The sequence below is a fragment of the Leptomonas pyrrhocoris genome (assembly GCF_001293395.1).
Source record: "Leptomonas pyrrhocoris isolate H10 chromosome Unknown, whole genome shotgun sequence".
Taxonomy (NCBI): Eukaryota; Euglenozoa; class Kinetoplastea; order Trypanosomatida; family Trypanosomatidae; genus Leptomonas; species Leptomonas pyrrhocoris.
Window position 1 is genome coordinate 130,128 of NW_015438367.1, and position 13,497 is coordinate 143,624.

Genomic DNA, 13,497 nt, shown 5'->3' on the forward strand with positions numbered 1-13,497 from the left:
CGGCTCTTTTGTTGTAGAAAAGATCACCCTAGAAAACAAAGCAAGTAAACGATTCTGCAGTGCAGCGCCTACTGAACGTGTACGACGATGTCGGAAAGGAACGCGTGGCTTTGCAGGCTGACCTGTTGGTTTTTCTTTTCCCGAATGTGGCCAAAAAAGAAAAGCAGAGATCATCACGTACATCTCCCCTTTTTCCATTACACAACGGGGTGGGACAGCAGACCTCTCTCCTCCACACCTCATCGTGCGTATGAGCACAGACTGCGTTACTCTCCTCCACCGCTTTCTTTGTGCGGCCTCCTCTTTTTTCTGTGGTTTGCTTCTCTCACAAGAATTATTGCACGTAATGCAAAGTGTATGATCACTGCACCGTTTCCTCCTCTCACCCACTCGTATCACACTATTATTATTACCCACAAACAGCAGACATGCCGAGCGCTTCCAGCCGGTGGTGCCTCATTGAGAGCGACCCCGCCGTTTTCACGGAGATGATCCAGAAGGTAGGCGTGAAAGGCGTCTCGGTGGAGGATCTGCTGATGCTGGATGCCGCCTTGATGCAGCAGTACGAGCACGTCTACGGCCTCGTGTTGCTCTTCAGGTGGCAGTCCGCCGAGCAGGCCGCTCCGCTCGGCACTGTTGTGAAAGACGCACCGGTGTTCTTTGCGAAGCAGGTAATTGAGGACGCCTGCGCCACGCTGGCCATCGTGAACACGTTGTGCAACTACGCGGAGCAGGTCGACCTTGGCCCGAAGATGCAGCAGTACCTCACCTTCTCCCAGGCGATGGACCCGGAGATGCGGGGATCGCTGCTGGACGGCTTCGACGAGCTACGCGAGGCCCACAACTCCTTCGCGCCGCAGGCCGCGTTTGAGCTGGAGGGCAAGGCGCCGAAGGACGCCGACGTTTACCACTTCGTCTCCTTCATTTATCGGCAAGGGCACATCTGGGAGCTGGATGGGCTGCAGGACGGGCCGCTGCAGTGCCGCGAGGCGACGGACGCGAACTACCGCGAGGCCCTTGTGGAGGTGGTGCAGCACCGCATTGACGACATCGCGGCAAAGGACACGAAAGGGGCCGGGCAGGGCATCTCCTTCTCTCTCATGGCCATCGTTGATGATCCGGTGGAGGTGCTAGAGAGGAAAGTTGCGGCCCTGAAAGCCGAGGAGAAGCCCACTGCCTCGCTGGAGGAGGAGCTGGCGGACCTGCAGGCTCAGCGCAAAAAGGACAAGGAGGCGAATGCACGTCGTCGGCACGACTACAACGCAATGATTGTAGCGCTGTTAAAGACCCTGGCAGAGCGCGGAGTGTTGGAGAAGATTATGGAGGAGGTGCAGGCGAAGGCGGCGACGAAATAAAGGCAGGTTTGATTGAGCGCTGCGGAGAGCAGAAACAGCGGGGTTTTTTTTTGGGGGGGGGGTTCTTTTTGTTTTCTGTGCCTTCGCGGCATCTTCTCTCTTCCTGGAGTTCTTTGCCTGTTGCGAGGCTCTCGTCCAAAACTCCTTGCCATCGCCTGTCTCTCACCGCTTCTTTTTCATGTTGGCCCTTTCCGTGTATGAAAGGCGCGCTGACGGTTTTCTTTTGCTTTCTTGACGAAACGAACTCAGCCCAAGGAGAGAAGAGAAGTACCCCTTGGATCCGTGTTTGCGTGTTGGTGCATGGAATGGGTTGCTGCTGCTCGCCACCGCGCCCATCCCGTCGTTTAGATGCACATCCTGTTGACGGTTGTGGGTCTGTGCAACGACAACTATTACGGCGGTGTTGCCTGCCGTTCTATTTTCTTGTTTTGATTTGTCTCGTGGTTTTATTGGAGAGGAGTGTGCGAGCCACATGGAGAGAAAACAGCAAAAGAGCTTCTGCTGTTCTGCGGCAGGCGGTTGCAGCATTGCTGGGTGAAGACGCTTGAGCGTGGAAGTGCAACGCGCCGCATCGCTTTCTTGAGGTCGACTGCTCCCCTGTGGGGGTGAAGGGCACCCATTAGGGTCAGTTGATGGCGAACGACTTCTTTAAACCCTCTATGTATGTGGAACACGTAAGCTTATGCGTGGGTGTGTGTGGTGGGGGGGGGGGTGAATGTTCGTCTCTGCGTGTATTGCGCCTGTCGCTGCACGACACGCGGTTCTACCTCACAGCGACAAAAAGGCATCGAACGCTTTCATGAAAGGGCTGACTGCGCATCGGTTGCTCTCTATCTTCTATTTTCGTTTCCCTTCTGTGATCTTCACGGTGATACTTGCACGCCACAAACGCGCAGTCCAGTCCTGCTACTTCTAAAGAAACTGTAGCGGTCGGCCTTTTTTTCCCCCTTCAATTTGGACTTTGCTGGTGACTGCAGGTACCTCAATGCGACGCCTGCCGCCTCTCACCACCTCACTCATCACTCGCCCTAACCTCCCGTCGCCCAGCCCGCTTATTGCATCGCTGTCCTCGATACAGCTATGCGGTAGCACAGCTTCCTCATCAACACCCGCTGTCTCTGCGGGAGTCCACAGGGCGCTGTTGTTCAGCGTGACCGGTATGGCCACCGCCGCCGCCGCCACCGCTGTTCGTCCCGCTTCCTCAACCAACCCCGGCAGCCACTTCACCTCCTTTGAGGTGGAGAGCGAACTGCAGTGGGCACAAGAAGACCTGCGCGAGCTGCAGACCCCGTTGGAGGGGGCTGCGGCGCCTCCATCGGCTCTACCAGAAACGCCTACGCTCCCATCATCATCACCACCCCTGCCTCCACCATTCCTCGACAATAGCAGACATTACAAGATGGAGGAGGAAACACACGTTGGACTCCCACACGCAGCCAAAGGAATACGACCGGTGAAGGCAATGGACGCCAGCCGCCCCGTTGATGGGCCGTGTCCGTCGCTCCCTTCATGCCTTCAGCACCGCCGGTGGTGCGACGCGGCGCACGAACGTCGTGGCAAAAGCGTTCCAGGTTATGTTGACGCAGCTCGCGAAGTGCTTGTGTATCTGGGCAAGGCATGGAGGCAACAGCGAGACGCAAGGACTTATTCGCATGCAGTTGGGGATAGCAGCTTCGCTGCGCTGACAGCATCGCTTCTGCGTGACGCACACGTGGAGGCTCTGTTGGTGCTGCTTGAGCTGGTGGTCTCACCACACTTGAGCAGCAGTGTTTACGCAAATGTCATTGCCTCCTTGAACGAACCTCGCGCCTCTCTTCTGCCGTGTCTCATGCAGCTCCTTTATCGTCGCCAGGTGGAAGTGTCAGGGAGGCACATGGCGCAGCTAAGCCAGCTGCTGCTTGCGTACTCTCCTGTATTCGTTGCCGCCTCGCAGCACGCCGCAGTGTGGGACTTGTTTACGCTGTTGTGCTACGCCACGCGGCGCCGCCTCCGTCGCAAGCACAACCGCGACTGTCTGGAAGCTTTTCTATGGGGCCTTTATGATCCCTTGAGCCGCGATGAGGAATTCAGCAAGAATGCTGACGGGGTGCACCTGCTCAACACGGCGGACGGCTTCGTTTTTGGCCGACCTTCGCCGCGTGCGACGCAGGGTGGAAGTCACCTGCAGCTGCCGAGCTGCAACGACGTGCGCGTTGCCACCCTGCACCACCTCCTCTACCGCTGTCTGCAAACGGAGACGTCGCTGCAGATAGATGCGCAGGCGGCCGCCCACATCGAACTCCTCCTCTCTTGGGCCCTTCTCCTGGCCGGCGACGACATGCGGCCCTTCATGCGCGACGCCGTGGTGCATCGTCTCTGCAAACCCATCACACCGTCCAACACCGGTGCAAGCGCGGGGAGGCGCATCTCAACGCTCGAGTCGGTGAGGCAGTGGAGGCGTTTGGCGCTGCGACACAATGAAGCTCCACTGCGGCACGTGGAAGAGAATGACAAGGGCGGGCGTGGAAAGCACGGGAAGGCGTTGCTGCCAGCAGCGGCGGTGTTCAACACGGTGGAGCGAGAAGCACGTCAGACCGGCGGCTGGGCCGTGCCTGCGATGGAGCGATGCCTGCTGTCCACTCTAATGCACTCCACGCACCTTCCAACGGGTACGCAACGAAATACGTCTTCGGCAGCGACCACGCGCTACAGGAAACCAACGCGGTCCACAAAAGCAGAGAAGACTGAGAGTGAGCTGAGACTGGCAGGGGCGGCGGCCGCCACACCACGCGCCTACGCACGACTGCGGTGGGGGTCGCTAGACTCCGGTCTGCCTCCTTACAGCTCTACCACCACACCGACCGCAGCACGCCTCTTACAGCGACGGCAAGCGTCAAGCGAGGAGGAAATTGCGGAACTGATGCACACCGCGCTGGAGCTGCCCAAGCACGCGTGGTGTCTCGCCGAGGCGGTCGCCGTGCGCTTGGTGCGGTGCCTGCGTCTTCGCGCTGCATACCCCGTTGCAGCACCCAGAGCTACCTCCGTCACACGCCGGCAACTCCTCGCTGCCTTCCGTCGACTTGCTCGTCACAGCCGTGTGGGTGTGCTGACGCACGCGCTGGTGCTGGAAAGCGATGATACGGCGACCCTGTCAGCGGCGCCAACGAAGGACGGTTGTGGGGAGGACCCTTTCTCCTTCGCCGAGTTTGCAGCGGCGGCGACGTTGACGCTGGTGCGCCACATTCACTCTGACGAAGATGCTGCACAGATAATAGGCGTGTGGTGGTATGAGCGAAGCACAGCTGCCACACACATCTCCCCCGACGTCCTCCGTCGGCTGCGTGCGTGGGTGGAGGCACTACCGCCCCCGCTGCTCTCCGAACAACTGGCGAGAACGTTCGAGCAGCTATCGCAACTCGAAACGTCGGTGCCCTCCTCGGCTTCATTTGCAGGGTCGTACTTGCTCACGAGCAGCGAGGATAAGGTGAACGACAGCGAAGCGAAGGAGGTGTGGAAGGCCATTATCGCCGCCGCACAGCCGCATAACACGGCGCAGCCTGTCCAGGTACAGGATGGGGGCGCCAGCAGCGTTGGTGCCTCCATCGACACACCAACGGCTCCATCGTTCTCCTTCTCCACAACACCGCATCAATCTTCCGTGAAGGACGCGGTGACGGTGCGCTCCGGCAACGTCGTCTCGCTGCGCCGACTGCAGTGGATCGCACTGCTCAACGACAGTCCACGTCGCGAGTGGCGATGGTTGGGCATCTCAGCTGAACCGCATTCGTGGACAGAGCAGTGCCGTCTTGTGGAGGCTTCGGAGAAGGCGGAGTTAACGGCCGTTGAGCAGCACAACGCAACGGACTTGGGGGACCGCTGCCTCCACGGTCAATGTGAGACCGCGACGGCGTCGTGGAGAGCGCTGCGTAGGTGGGGCTGGCTGGACGAGTTAATGACGACGTACAGCGGCCAAGACGGTCGAGCTGGGCTGGCGGAGGAGTGCGGAAGGGGGCGGTTGGAAGATGAGGAGCTCGGTCGTACAGCAGCCGCTGCTGAAACCGCCGCGCACGACGGTCTGTCGCCCTCCGCTTGTTTAGGCGCGTCTCAAATCATTACGCATTTCGTGAGGATCGCCTGCCACACCTTCCAGACGCTCTCGGCAACAGGAGCAACGCACGCACGTCACTCACCTGCCCCCGCCGCTGCCGATACGACGAGAACTCCGGTGACCTCGCAGACATATGCAGCTCCTTTTGAGACGTGGGAGGAGGCACTGCGCACCCTCGCCTCCTATTGCGAACTCCTCGCCACGAATGCGGAGGAAGTGAAGGAACACGACTCGGCGCGTGCGGTTCATCACAAAAAGCTGCTCTGTGCTGCTTCCGCCTTCATTGAATGCTCGATCGCCTTCTGGCGGGCCCTTCACGCCCCACTCTTCACTTCGGCTGACGTCAACGATGCCGCTGATGTGTCCTCAGTGTTGTGTGCGCAGTACAAAACCATTCTGGACTTGCACTCTGCGGTGGCACTGGCACAACAGAAGCTCGCGTTGCACCACCCCGGTGAAGAAGAAAGGGAGGCAGCGGCGTCTGCACTGCCGTCGCTGCCCGCCGAACTCCACGCAGATGTGTTCCGCCTCCTTACGCACGCGCGTGTGCCACGGTGGCGACAGTGTGAAGCGCTCCTTCTCTTGGCAGACGACGTGGCCACTTTATCGAGCGCCGGTGCGAAGACCGCCGGCGGAGGGACACCAATGACGGCGGCACGGGCTACGCCGACATGGCAAGGCTCTTTCGAAATACCACTGTTTGTGTATGCCGAGGTGCTGACGGCCTATGCAGCTCATCAACAGCCCGTGCCGCAGCAGCTTCGCGAGCGGTGTATGCGAAGACTGCGAGGCGCTTTGTGATGAGGAAAAACAACTGTGTATGTGTGCGTGTCTGCCTCTCCGTGTTTATCTCTCTTCCTCCCACTTCATTGAACGCCTCTCTTACTTCCTCAACAACCCCCCCCCCCGAACTATTTTTCTATCGAATCGGGGGTTTCTCCCGCTCGCGTTCTCTTGAGCTTCACGAAAGAAGAAAAAAACGAATGCGCACGTACGCGCCTGCCGGATACGTCGTTGAGTCTCCGCGCTCGTGGCCACAATTGGTTTGCCGCGGTAACGCAATTTGCACCGCCGAAGTTGAGAACAAGGCTGAAAGGCGTTTATTCTAATATTTCAAATTCGATTATCGTATGCTCATCAACGCCAATACGATGCCGCCCCTCTGTTTACGGCCGCACCGCCCCCTCTCCCTCCCATCTCCCCAAAGCGCTTTTGCTCCTTGCGTTCCTCGGTGTACTCCGCATACTTGTTCCTTTCTCCTCTCATCTCTCTTTTCCCCACTTGATGTCATCCTCACGTAGACATATGCAGCACACTTAAACACCACCGTGGTCTACTCCTGTGGCAGCACGCGACAGTTCGCTTTGGTTGAAGTGTGTTTGCTTCACTCGACTTTTTTTTCTGCCTATTGGATATTGATGCCTTCTACGCCCTTACGGATTCTTTGCTTTTCTGTTTCAGAAGCGCCTTCTGCACTCCTCGCGACCGCCCCTGTTGTTGTGTCGCGCACTCTGAAAAAGCCTCAGTCTCATCGTCTTTCTGTGGTGCGATAGAGGTTCTACTTCTTCCCTGCTTTTTACTATCCACTCATTTCTTGTTTACTCGTTGGTTTATCTTTATATATATATATATATCTAAGCCGTTTATTTATTATCTTTTCCCAGCAAACTCACCAGTGCTTCAGAGCTTCGTACCTCCTGTGCTTTAGATAGGATAATGATGATGTTGCACAGTTAAGTCATCTTCTACCGAACTTCTACTTGCAATCTATTTCTCTCCCTTCACCTCTCTTTACCTAAATCATTCACCATTATTCATTGCTTTCTTTTTGGCGTTATTGCTGCTGCTGCTTTGTTAGCTGTCAGCGTATATATATATATATATTAAGACGCCACAAACTTCATTCAAAAGGGAGATACAGAAGTAACCCGCACGCTCGCAATTTTTTGAAGCTGAGATCACCGTAGAGGACCTTGGCTTTTTGTTCGCTCCCTGTGTGTGTGTGTGTGTGTTTCTTTTTCTTTCTCTTTTTGCTTGTCTTTATTTTTGGTGGTTCTATCGCTTCCTTCCCTACCGCATTTCCTTCCGCTCCTTCTCTCTCTCTCTCTCTTCCTTGTGCCCTTTCTTTGTGCTGCTCTCTGGTTCGTGCTCTAGGAAAATATAGGCGACACAGCACGGGAGTTTTTGGTGGCACACTCCGGCACTTAAAAACCTGTGTGTTTCTGCATTTTTCCACCGCACGTCCCCTGAGTCAGCAAGACGACCGGAAGAGGGCTGAAGTGGATAGCGGCCCCCTCACCTTTTCCTTCTTCCTTACTATTCCGTTTTCGATCCTCTTTGGATTGTTGTTGCTCTTTATAGGCACATTTCGTTACCGCACTGCTGACTCACTACTGCCCCTTCCCCATTTCTAATATATATATATATATATATTTCTAATAACTCCACACTACCATTGTTTTCTTTTTGCTGGTTTGTAGAAGCAACAGTGTTGGGACCGAGCACGTTTTTCATCGGCCCCCTCTTTTTGCGTCACTGAAGGCAAAAGGAGTTTTAAAAAAACGTCTTCCCCTCCCTTCCGCCCTCCGCCCTCCTTAGTGAAAGATCGTATAAAGCCGCTTTGCAGGCAATGAAGCTCCATCACACGACAGCATCGTGTCGTGCGTGGGTTTTTCTTTTCTCCAGCGTCTCTTCAATACTTTTTTTTTCTCTCTTTTTCTTTGTGAGAGCTTGCGCCAGGAAAAAATCGCCGGGAGATGAATCGAAAGCTTCATGTTGTACTACTATCCCTTTCTCTCCTCTCCAGTCGACCTCTCTCCAGGAAAGGCTGTTTTCTTTTTTTCCCACCGTCCCGCCCCTTTTCCAACCCCACGAGGTGGAAATGCAGACGATCTGAGTCTGCAAGAAACTCCCTTTCGTAAAGTTCTCATTGGTTCAAAAACAAATATAAAAAAGAAAATAACGCCGTCTACCCTTAAAGGAAAATGAAAACGATACAGGGATGTAACGACACTGTTTTGCACTTTATGGATCTTTCTCCTTTGTCCTTTCTTCTTCCTTCCTTCCTGATTTGAGAGTAGTCGACTAGAGTTTTTCTAACTGGATTTGTTTTCTTTTGTTTGTTTGTAGACTTCGGTGACGGAAATGTTTATTTCTTTCTAAAGCTCTGTGAGGTGGACGCTGCTTTTTTTTTCCTTTTGCGGAACGGCGGTTTCACAGAGCACTGTTACTCCTCTTGTTTGTGTTTCTGTAAAAAGCGGTTGCCTTTGCAATGGAATATGTTAGTGAGCCGTCCCCGCGGTGTGCGCCTGCCTTTTTTCCCCTTGTTTTTTCGCTTCTCCTCTCCGCTGGACAACGTCTTATCATCTCAGTGATCGTGCCGCGTGAACGACGTTGCCGGCGCTAAAGGCGGAGTACGTTCTATCTTCTGCGCAGACGGCGGAGTCCCTTTTTCTTTATTATTACTTCTATTTGTTTTGTGGAGGACGGAGAAGCACTCCCCTCCCGTTTCATTGAAGCCAGTAAACATTTTTTTTTCTCGTACTATTCCGCTTTGATTTGACTCCGTCGATGAAGTCGATGAGCACTGAAGACGGCCGCCATAATGGGCGGGGCTTGGCTACGACGATCAAGAATAGTTCATTTCCACTCCTCAGTCGCCGTTTGGGGTCGTGCGGCTCCTTCAAAGCGCGGTTAAGGTGTTGGTAGAGGAGTCGGTGGATGCCTCTGTACTAACGCGAAAGCTTGCTGCTCTATCAACGTAAAGCACAACACGAAGAGAAAGGTGTGCGTTTAGCCATCAAGACCTGCGCCACGCACGCACTGCAGCGGTAATCGTTGAGTGCGTTTAGACCAATTGCAAACGCGTATCGGAGTGGTCACATTTTTGTGTATGTGGACGTTGTGCGTCCGCCAAGCACCGCATGCTGCTCGCCGTCATCCATCCCTCTCTTCTCGTTAGAATGAAAAGAAGCGGTGACGACGCTCGCAGCTCAGCGGAGGATCATTCCATTTCCGGTCTACACAGTCCGAAGATTCCCCTGTAGATAGGTCACCGCGCAATCTCTCCCCACACCTCACACATCTGTGCAACTATTGCCACTCCCCTCCTACCACCTTGTTGTTGGCTTACGTCTCTCTCGAGTCACAAAGAGAGCACAAATATTTGTTAAAAGGGAAAAAAACATCAACTCTGCGCTCAACAACACTAAGATTATATCCCTGCGCGTGGTTTGTTTAGTGACTCTCCTTCAATGCCTCCAGTCATCCTGTTGTGTTTGGCGTGATCCGTTGAAGGAAAGCTATATTAACGATAGGATTCGTGAGCGGTGTTGTGGCCGTTGACGGTTGACAACCGAAAGTGAAGAGGCGGAATAAACAGCGCAACGAAGAGCAGCAGCGCACATCATCGGCAGCGTCGCCACCGTTCAGAGAAAACAATCGCACATTTGAAGCTATCGTTTTCTTCCCCACCAGCGCGTCAAGCCCGACGTGAAAACAGTCGCAACGCGCACAGTATGATCCTCAGGCCGCTGCTCTTCCTGCTCTACTTGGGTTACGTTGTTGTGCTTCTCCAACGCATCGGAAATCGCTTCTTCCCCGGTCTCCGCGGTCCAAGATGGTGGGAGCAGACACTCCAGTTTTTCGGCCGCCTCCCGCTCCTCTGGCGACAGCGGCTTCAGCGCTTCTCTAGTGCCTTCGAGCGCGTCTCATTTACATGCCACATTGCGCTGGTAAGCTACCTTTTCGTTTTCTTTGTCTCCAGCAATCCATGCATGCTTCGGGGCTTCTACAGAGATCCTCCTCGAAACGAACTGTACACCCACAATGAGGTGCGTACCAACACGCCTACAGCGCCGTCCTTAACGTCGCCTGCGCACGACCCCCGCCTGCTGAGTCCTTTTCCCCCACGTTCCGCCCTCACCGCCGCCTTCTTCTGCGGCCGCCCCACCGCCAGCAGCTACGACGGCTACGCAGGGGCGGCACACGCCGCCTACATCCACCACGACATGGACCACGACCGCTTCGTCGTGCGCACCTTCGGCCGCGGCGGCACCCGCGTGGATCTGCGGCGGCGCACCGGCATCGGCCGCAGCACCTACGAGGTGTTCTGCGGGGCGTCCGTGCATGCGCAGACGCGCACCCCGCTCGCGCCGTCGCAGCACTACAGTGGGGAGGACAACTGGCTCAACAATCCGTTGTTGTCAGCCGGCACCTCTAGTAACGATCACCACCGTTTAAACGTTGACTTCGCGGTGAAGAAGTTGGCGGTGCCACATGCGTCGCCGGAGGCGGCAGATCCCTTTGACGCGGACTTCACCAAGGCGGACCAAGGCCTGCGCACGCACTACCGCCGCTACAGCCGCGACGAGGTGCTGGCGAAGAACCGCCACATGGACTTCATCTACTCCTACGTGAACGGCAGCGACGTCACACGCCTGTTTTTGAAGCCCTTTGCGCGGGAGTCAGAGTGCTCGATGCGAATCGCGGCTGTGAAACTGCTGTGGGCTGAGCTCCAGCGCAACACGAGGGCGGCGGTGGTGACGGAAGGTGAATTCAGCAGTCGGATGACGGCGTTGCTGTTTGCCGCGCCGACTGGAGCGTGCTCTGTGGAGAAGATTCTGTCTTCCTCGTGGACAACCTACGCTGCGCTGTTCCAGTTTCGTAGCTCCCTGGTGCACGCAGTCGCGAGAGCCTTGCAGCGCAACGAGACTCCCCATCGCACCTTCACCAATGCGGACCTGCTCGCAACTCTGGAGTCGGTGTTTGGCACTCAACTGGCTGACGACATCGACGCGGACAGCGATGAGCTGCGGCACAGCATGCGTGGGCTGCTGCAGCACACCCGCGACTGGCACCGCGGCCGGCTCTCTGTCGTGACGCCCTACGCCAACGTGCCGCAGTGGCTCAACCAGAGCAAAGGCTTCTTCTTGCGGTCCCTGCTGGCGGACCTCCACGCCCAGGGCGGCGCCGGTGACGACGGCCCGCTGGGCACCGCGGACGTGGCCTACGTGCGGGAGGCGCACACCGCCCAGCTGCACTACACGCGGGTGCACGTGGTGGACCAACGCGCGCTGATGCCGCCGGCGCCGCTGACCACGGTGAACAGCTTCGTGATTGAGCCCTTCATCTACCGCCTGCGCAACATCTCCGCCGTCTTCACGTTCCTCAACGACGACTATCTGATCATGCGCGACGTGGACGTGGCGGAGTTTGTGAACGCGTACGGTGGGCCGGTGCTGCGGATTGAGCACGTTGTGGCGGCATCTATGTTGCATAAACTCCCTCGCGGGGAGTTCTGGTCTGGCCTGGCGTACAACTTTTTGCTCCTGAACCGCGACCTCGACCGTCTCCCGGCGGATCACGACGAGTTCATCCAACCCACTGTTTTTGCCGCCTCGAAACATCAGGATGGATCGAAGTCGAACGAACTGAGGAGGGGTGTTCTGCGCACCGACTGGGCGGCCTTTACTGCCGCGGTGGAGGTGCGAGTTGGAGAGCACTGTAGGCTCGATGACGTTTCACGGTGCGCCGCACAGCAGACAAGCAGCCCCTTTGCTTCGTGGCTGGCGTGCGCTGACGGTGACGCTCGTGGCCAACAGTCGTGCCGGTTACCACGCGTCTCGAGGAGGGAAGGTCGCAGCTGGACGGTAGACGCTGCTGGCACGTTTGCGCGAGAGCGGCGACCACCGTCTCAGCTTTACTGGCGAGGTGCAGTTCAGCTTCCCTCCCTCGCACGTTGGGGCGACAGAGTGGTGGAGCGCGTTGTGGACGACGTGATTGAGCAGCAGCCGTTTATTCCCGCGTCCCAGCCGGTGGATGTCGCAGCCGCCCCAACCGTTGAAACACCAGTGGATCGCGACAATGCCATAATGACGAGTGTGAATGCGGTTCGCCTCACCCTGGAGGAGCTTCGCAGCTCGACGGTCACTGCTAGAGATGTGCCACCGCCAGACTTGCGTGCGCACGTGGAGCGTTTTGCGGAGATCCTGATGAGCAGCGAGTTGCCGCGCGACAAGATGCGGCGCACGCCTCCTCGCCTGCGCAAGTACCGCCTGCGGCTCGACAGCCACGCGCCGTACGTGCAGTGCCGCAACATGTGGAAGTACATTCACACGCGCTACGCACCCGACCTCAATGAGAACATGCTGCTCTCGACCAGCCGCGCGGTGACAGACTTCCTGCCGCCGTCGACGCACACGGCGCACCTGCTGCGGCATCCATGGGCGGGCTCCAGTCAGTACATCCCGTACTTGATGGCGAAGGAGGCGTGGCGGCTGCAGGCGGCGGGCGAGGAGGCGCCGCGGTCCGCGAACGAGCCGCCGCTGTTCCCGGTGGTGGACGTGGCGCTGGACAACGAGGACGGCTGCGCGCCGGCCACGTACGTTGGAGATGCGCTTGGGGATCAGCGGTACAACCATTTTACCGACAAGGAGCGAGAAAACAACGCCACCAAAGCAGCCATTCGGGGCTATGTGGACAAAGTTGCGTTTACCAACATCAACTCCAAGTTCACCAAGCCGGAGGTTGGCGTGGTGCTGCGCAACTTCCTGGAGGAGCTCTTCCCCACGCCGATGCTGCTGGAAAACGGCTGGCAGAACGGCACGGACGAGCCGCGCGTGCTGCTCGACGTGGACGGCGGCAACCGCACCGTCAGCGATCCCGCGTACACCCTCCACCACCTCCGTACCGCCTTCCACCGGCTGATGCGGCTGCCGCTGATTCTGGTGAGCAACGACGAGGAGGGCTTCTGCCCGCTGCTGCGCAGCCTGCGCCACGCGATGCCGGCCTTCCGGGGACTGCGCGTGGTGCAGGTGCTGGTGCCGCCGGCGGACGGCCGCAGCCTGTACGCGGCGCGCGCGGCGCAGCGGCACGCCTACCGCAACTTCCTGCCGGTGACGCGCTGCACGTTGCCGCCGGGCCGGCTGACGCGCGTGACGCTGCCGGCGCACAGCAGCACGGCGGACGCCATCGTGGCGGGGCTGCGCAGCGCGCGCGAGGGGCTGGAGGCGGAGGACTGGGCGGCGCCTGCGCTGGTGGCGCTGCGCGGGCGGC

General features: G+C 57.5%; 4 protein-coding genes across 5 annotated transcripts; all 4 read left to right on the forward strand.

Annotated features, from left to right (window-relative positions):
* Positions 1-330: 330 nt before the first annotated feature.
* Positions 331-1,355, forward strand: ABB37_05582 (putative ubiquitin carboxyl-terminal hydrolase; the record flags this gene model as incomplete). Of its 2 annotated transcripts, none has more annotated exons than XM_015803662.1 (1): positions 331-1,355. In XM_015803662.1, the coding sequence occupies exon 1, from the start codon at positions 429-431 to the stop codon at positions 1,353-1,355; it is 927 nt and encodes a 308-aa protein (XP_015657487.1). In that variant the 5' UTR covers positions 331-428. The 2 variants fall into 2 exon arrangements, with proteins under 2 accessions (XP_015657487.1, XP_015657488.1); XM_015803663.1 differs by having other exon boundaries at positions 422-1,355.
* An 894-nt stretch (positions 1,356-2,249) lies between these two features.
* ABB37_05583 (hypothetical protein) lies at positions 2,250-6,243 on the forward strand (the record flags this gene model as incomplete). The annotated part of the gene is made up of 1 exon (XM_015803664.1): positions 2,250-6,243. The coding sequence occupies exon 1, from the start codon at positions 3,184-3,186 to the stop codon at positions 6,241-6,243; it is 3,060 nt and encodes a 1,019-aa protein (XP_015657489.1). The 5' UTR covers positions 2,250-3,183.
* A 1,828-nt stretch (positions 6,244-8,071) lies between these two features.
* On the forward strand, positions 8,072-8,338 carry ABB37_05584 (hypothetical protein; the record flags this gene model as incomplete). Its single annotated transcript, XM_015803665.1, has 1 exon — positions 8,072-8,338. The coding sequence occupies one exon, from the start codon at positions 8,072-8,074 to the stop codon at positions 8,336-8,338; it is 267 nt and encodes an 88-aa protein (XP_015657490.1).
* Positions 8,339-9,959: 1,621 nt separating this feature from the next.
* Positions 9,960-13,497, forward strand: ABB37_05585 (unspecified product; the record flags this gene model as incomplete). The annotated part of the gene is made up of 1 exon (XM_015803666.1): positions 9,960-13,497. A coding segment is annotated over one exon (3,538 nt), but the record flags the coding sequence as incomplete, so codon positions are not given.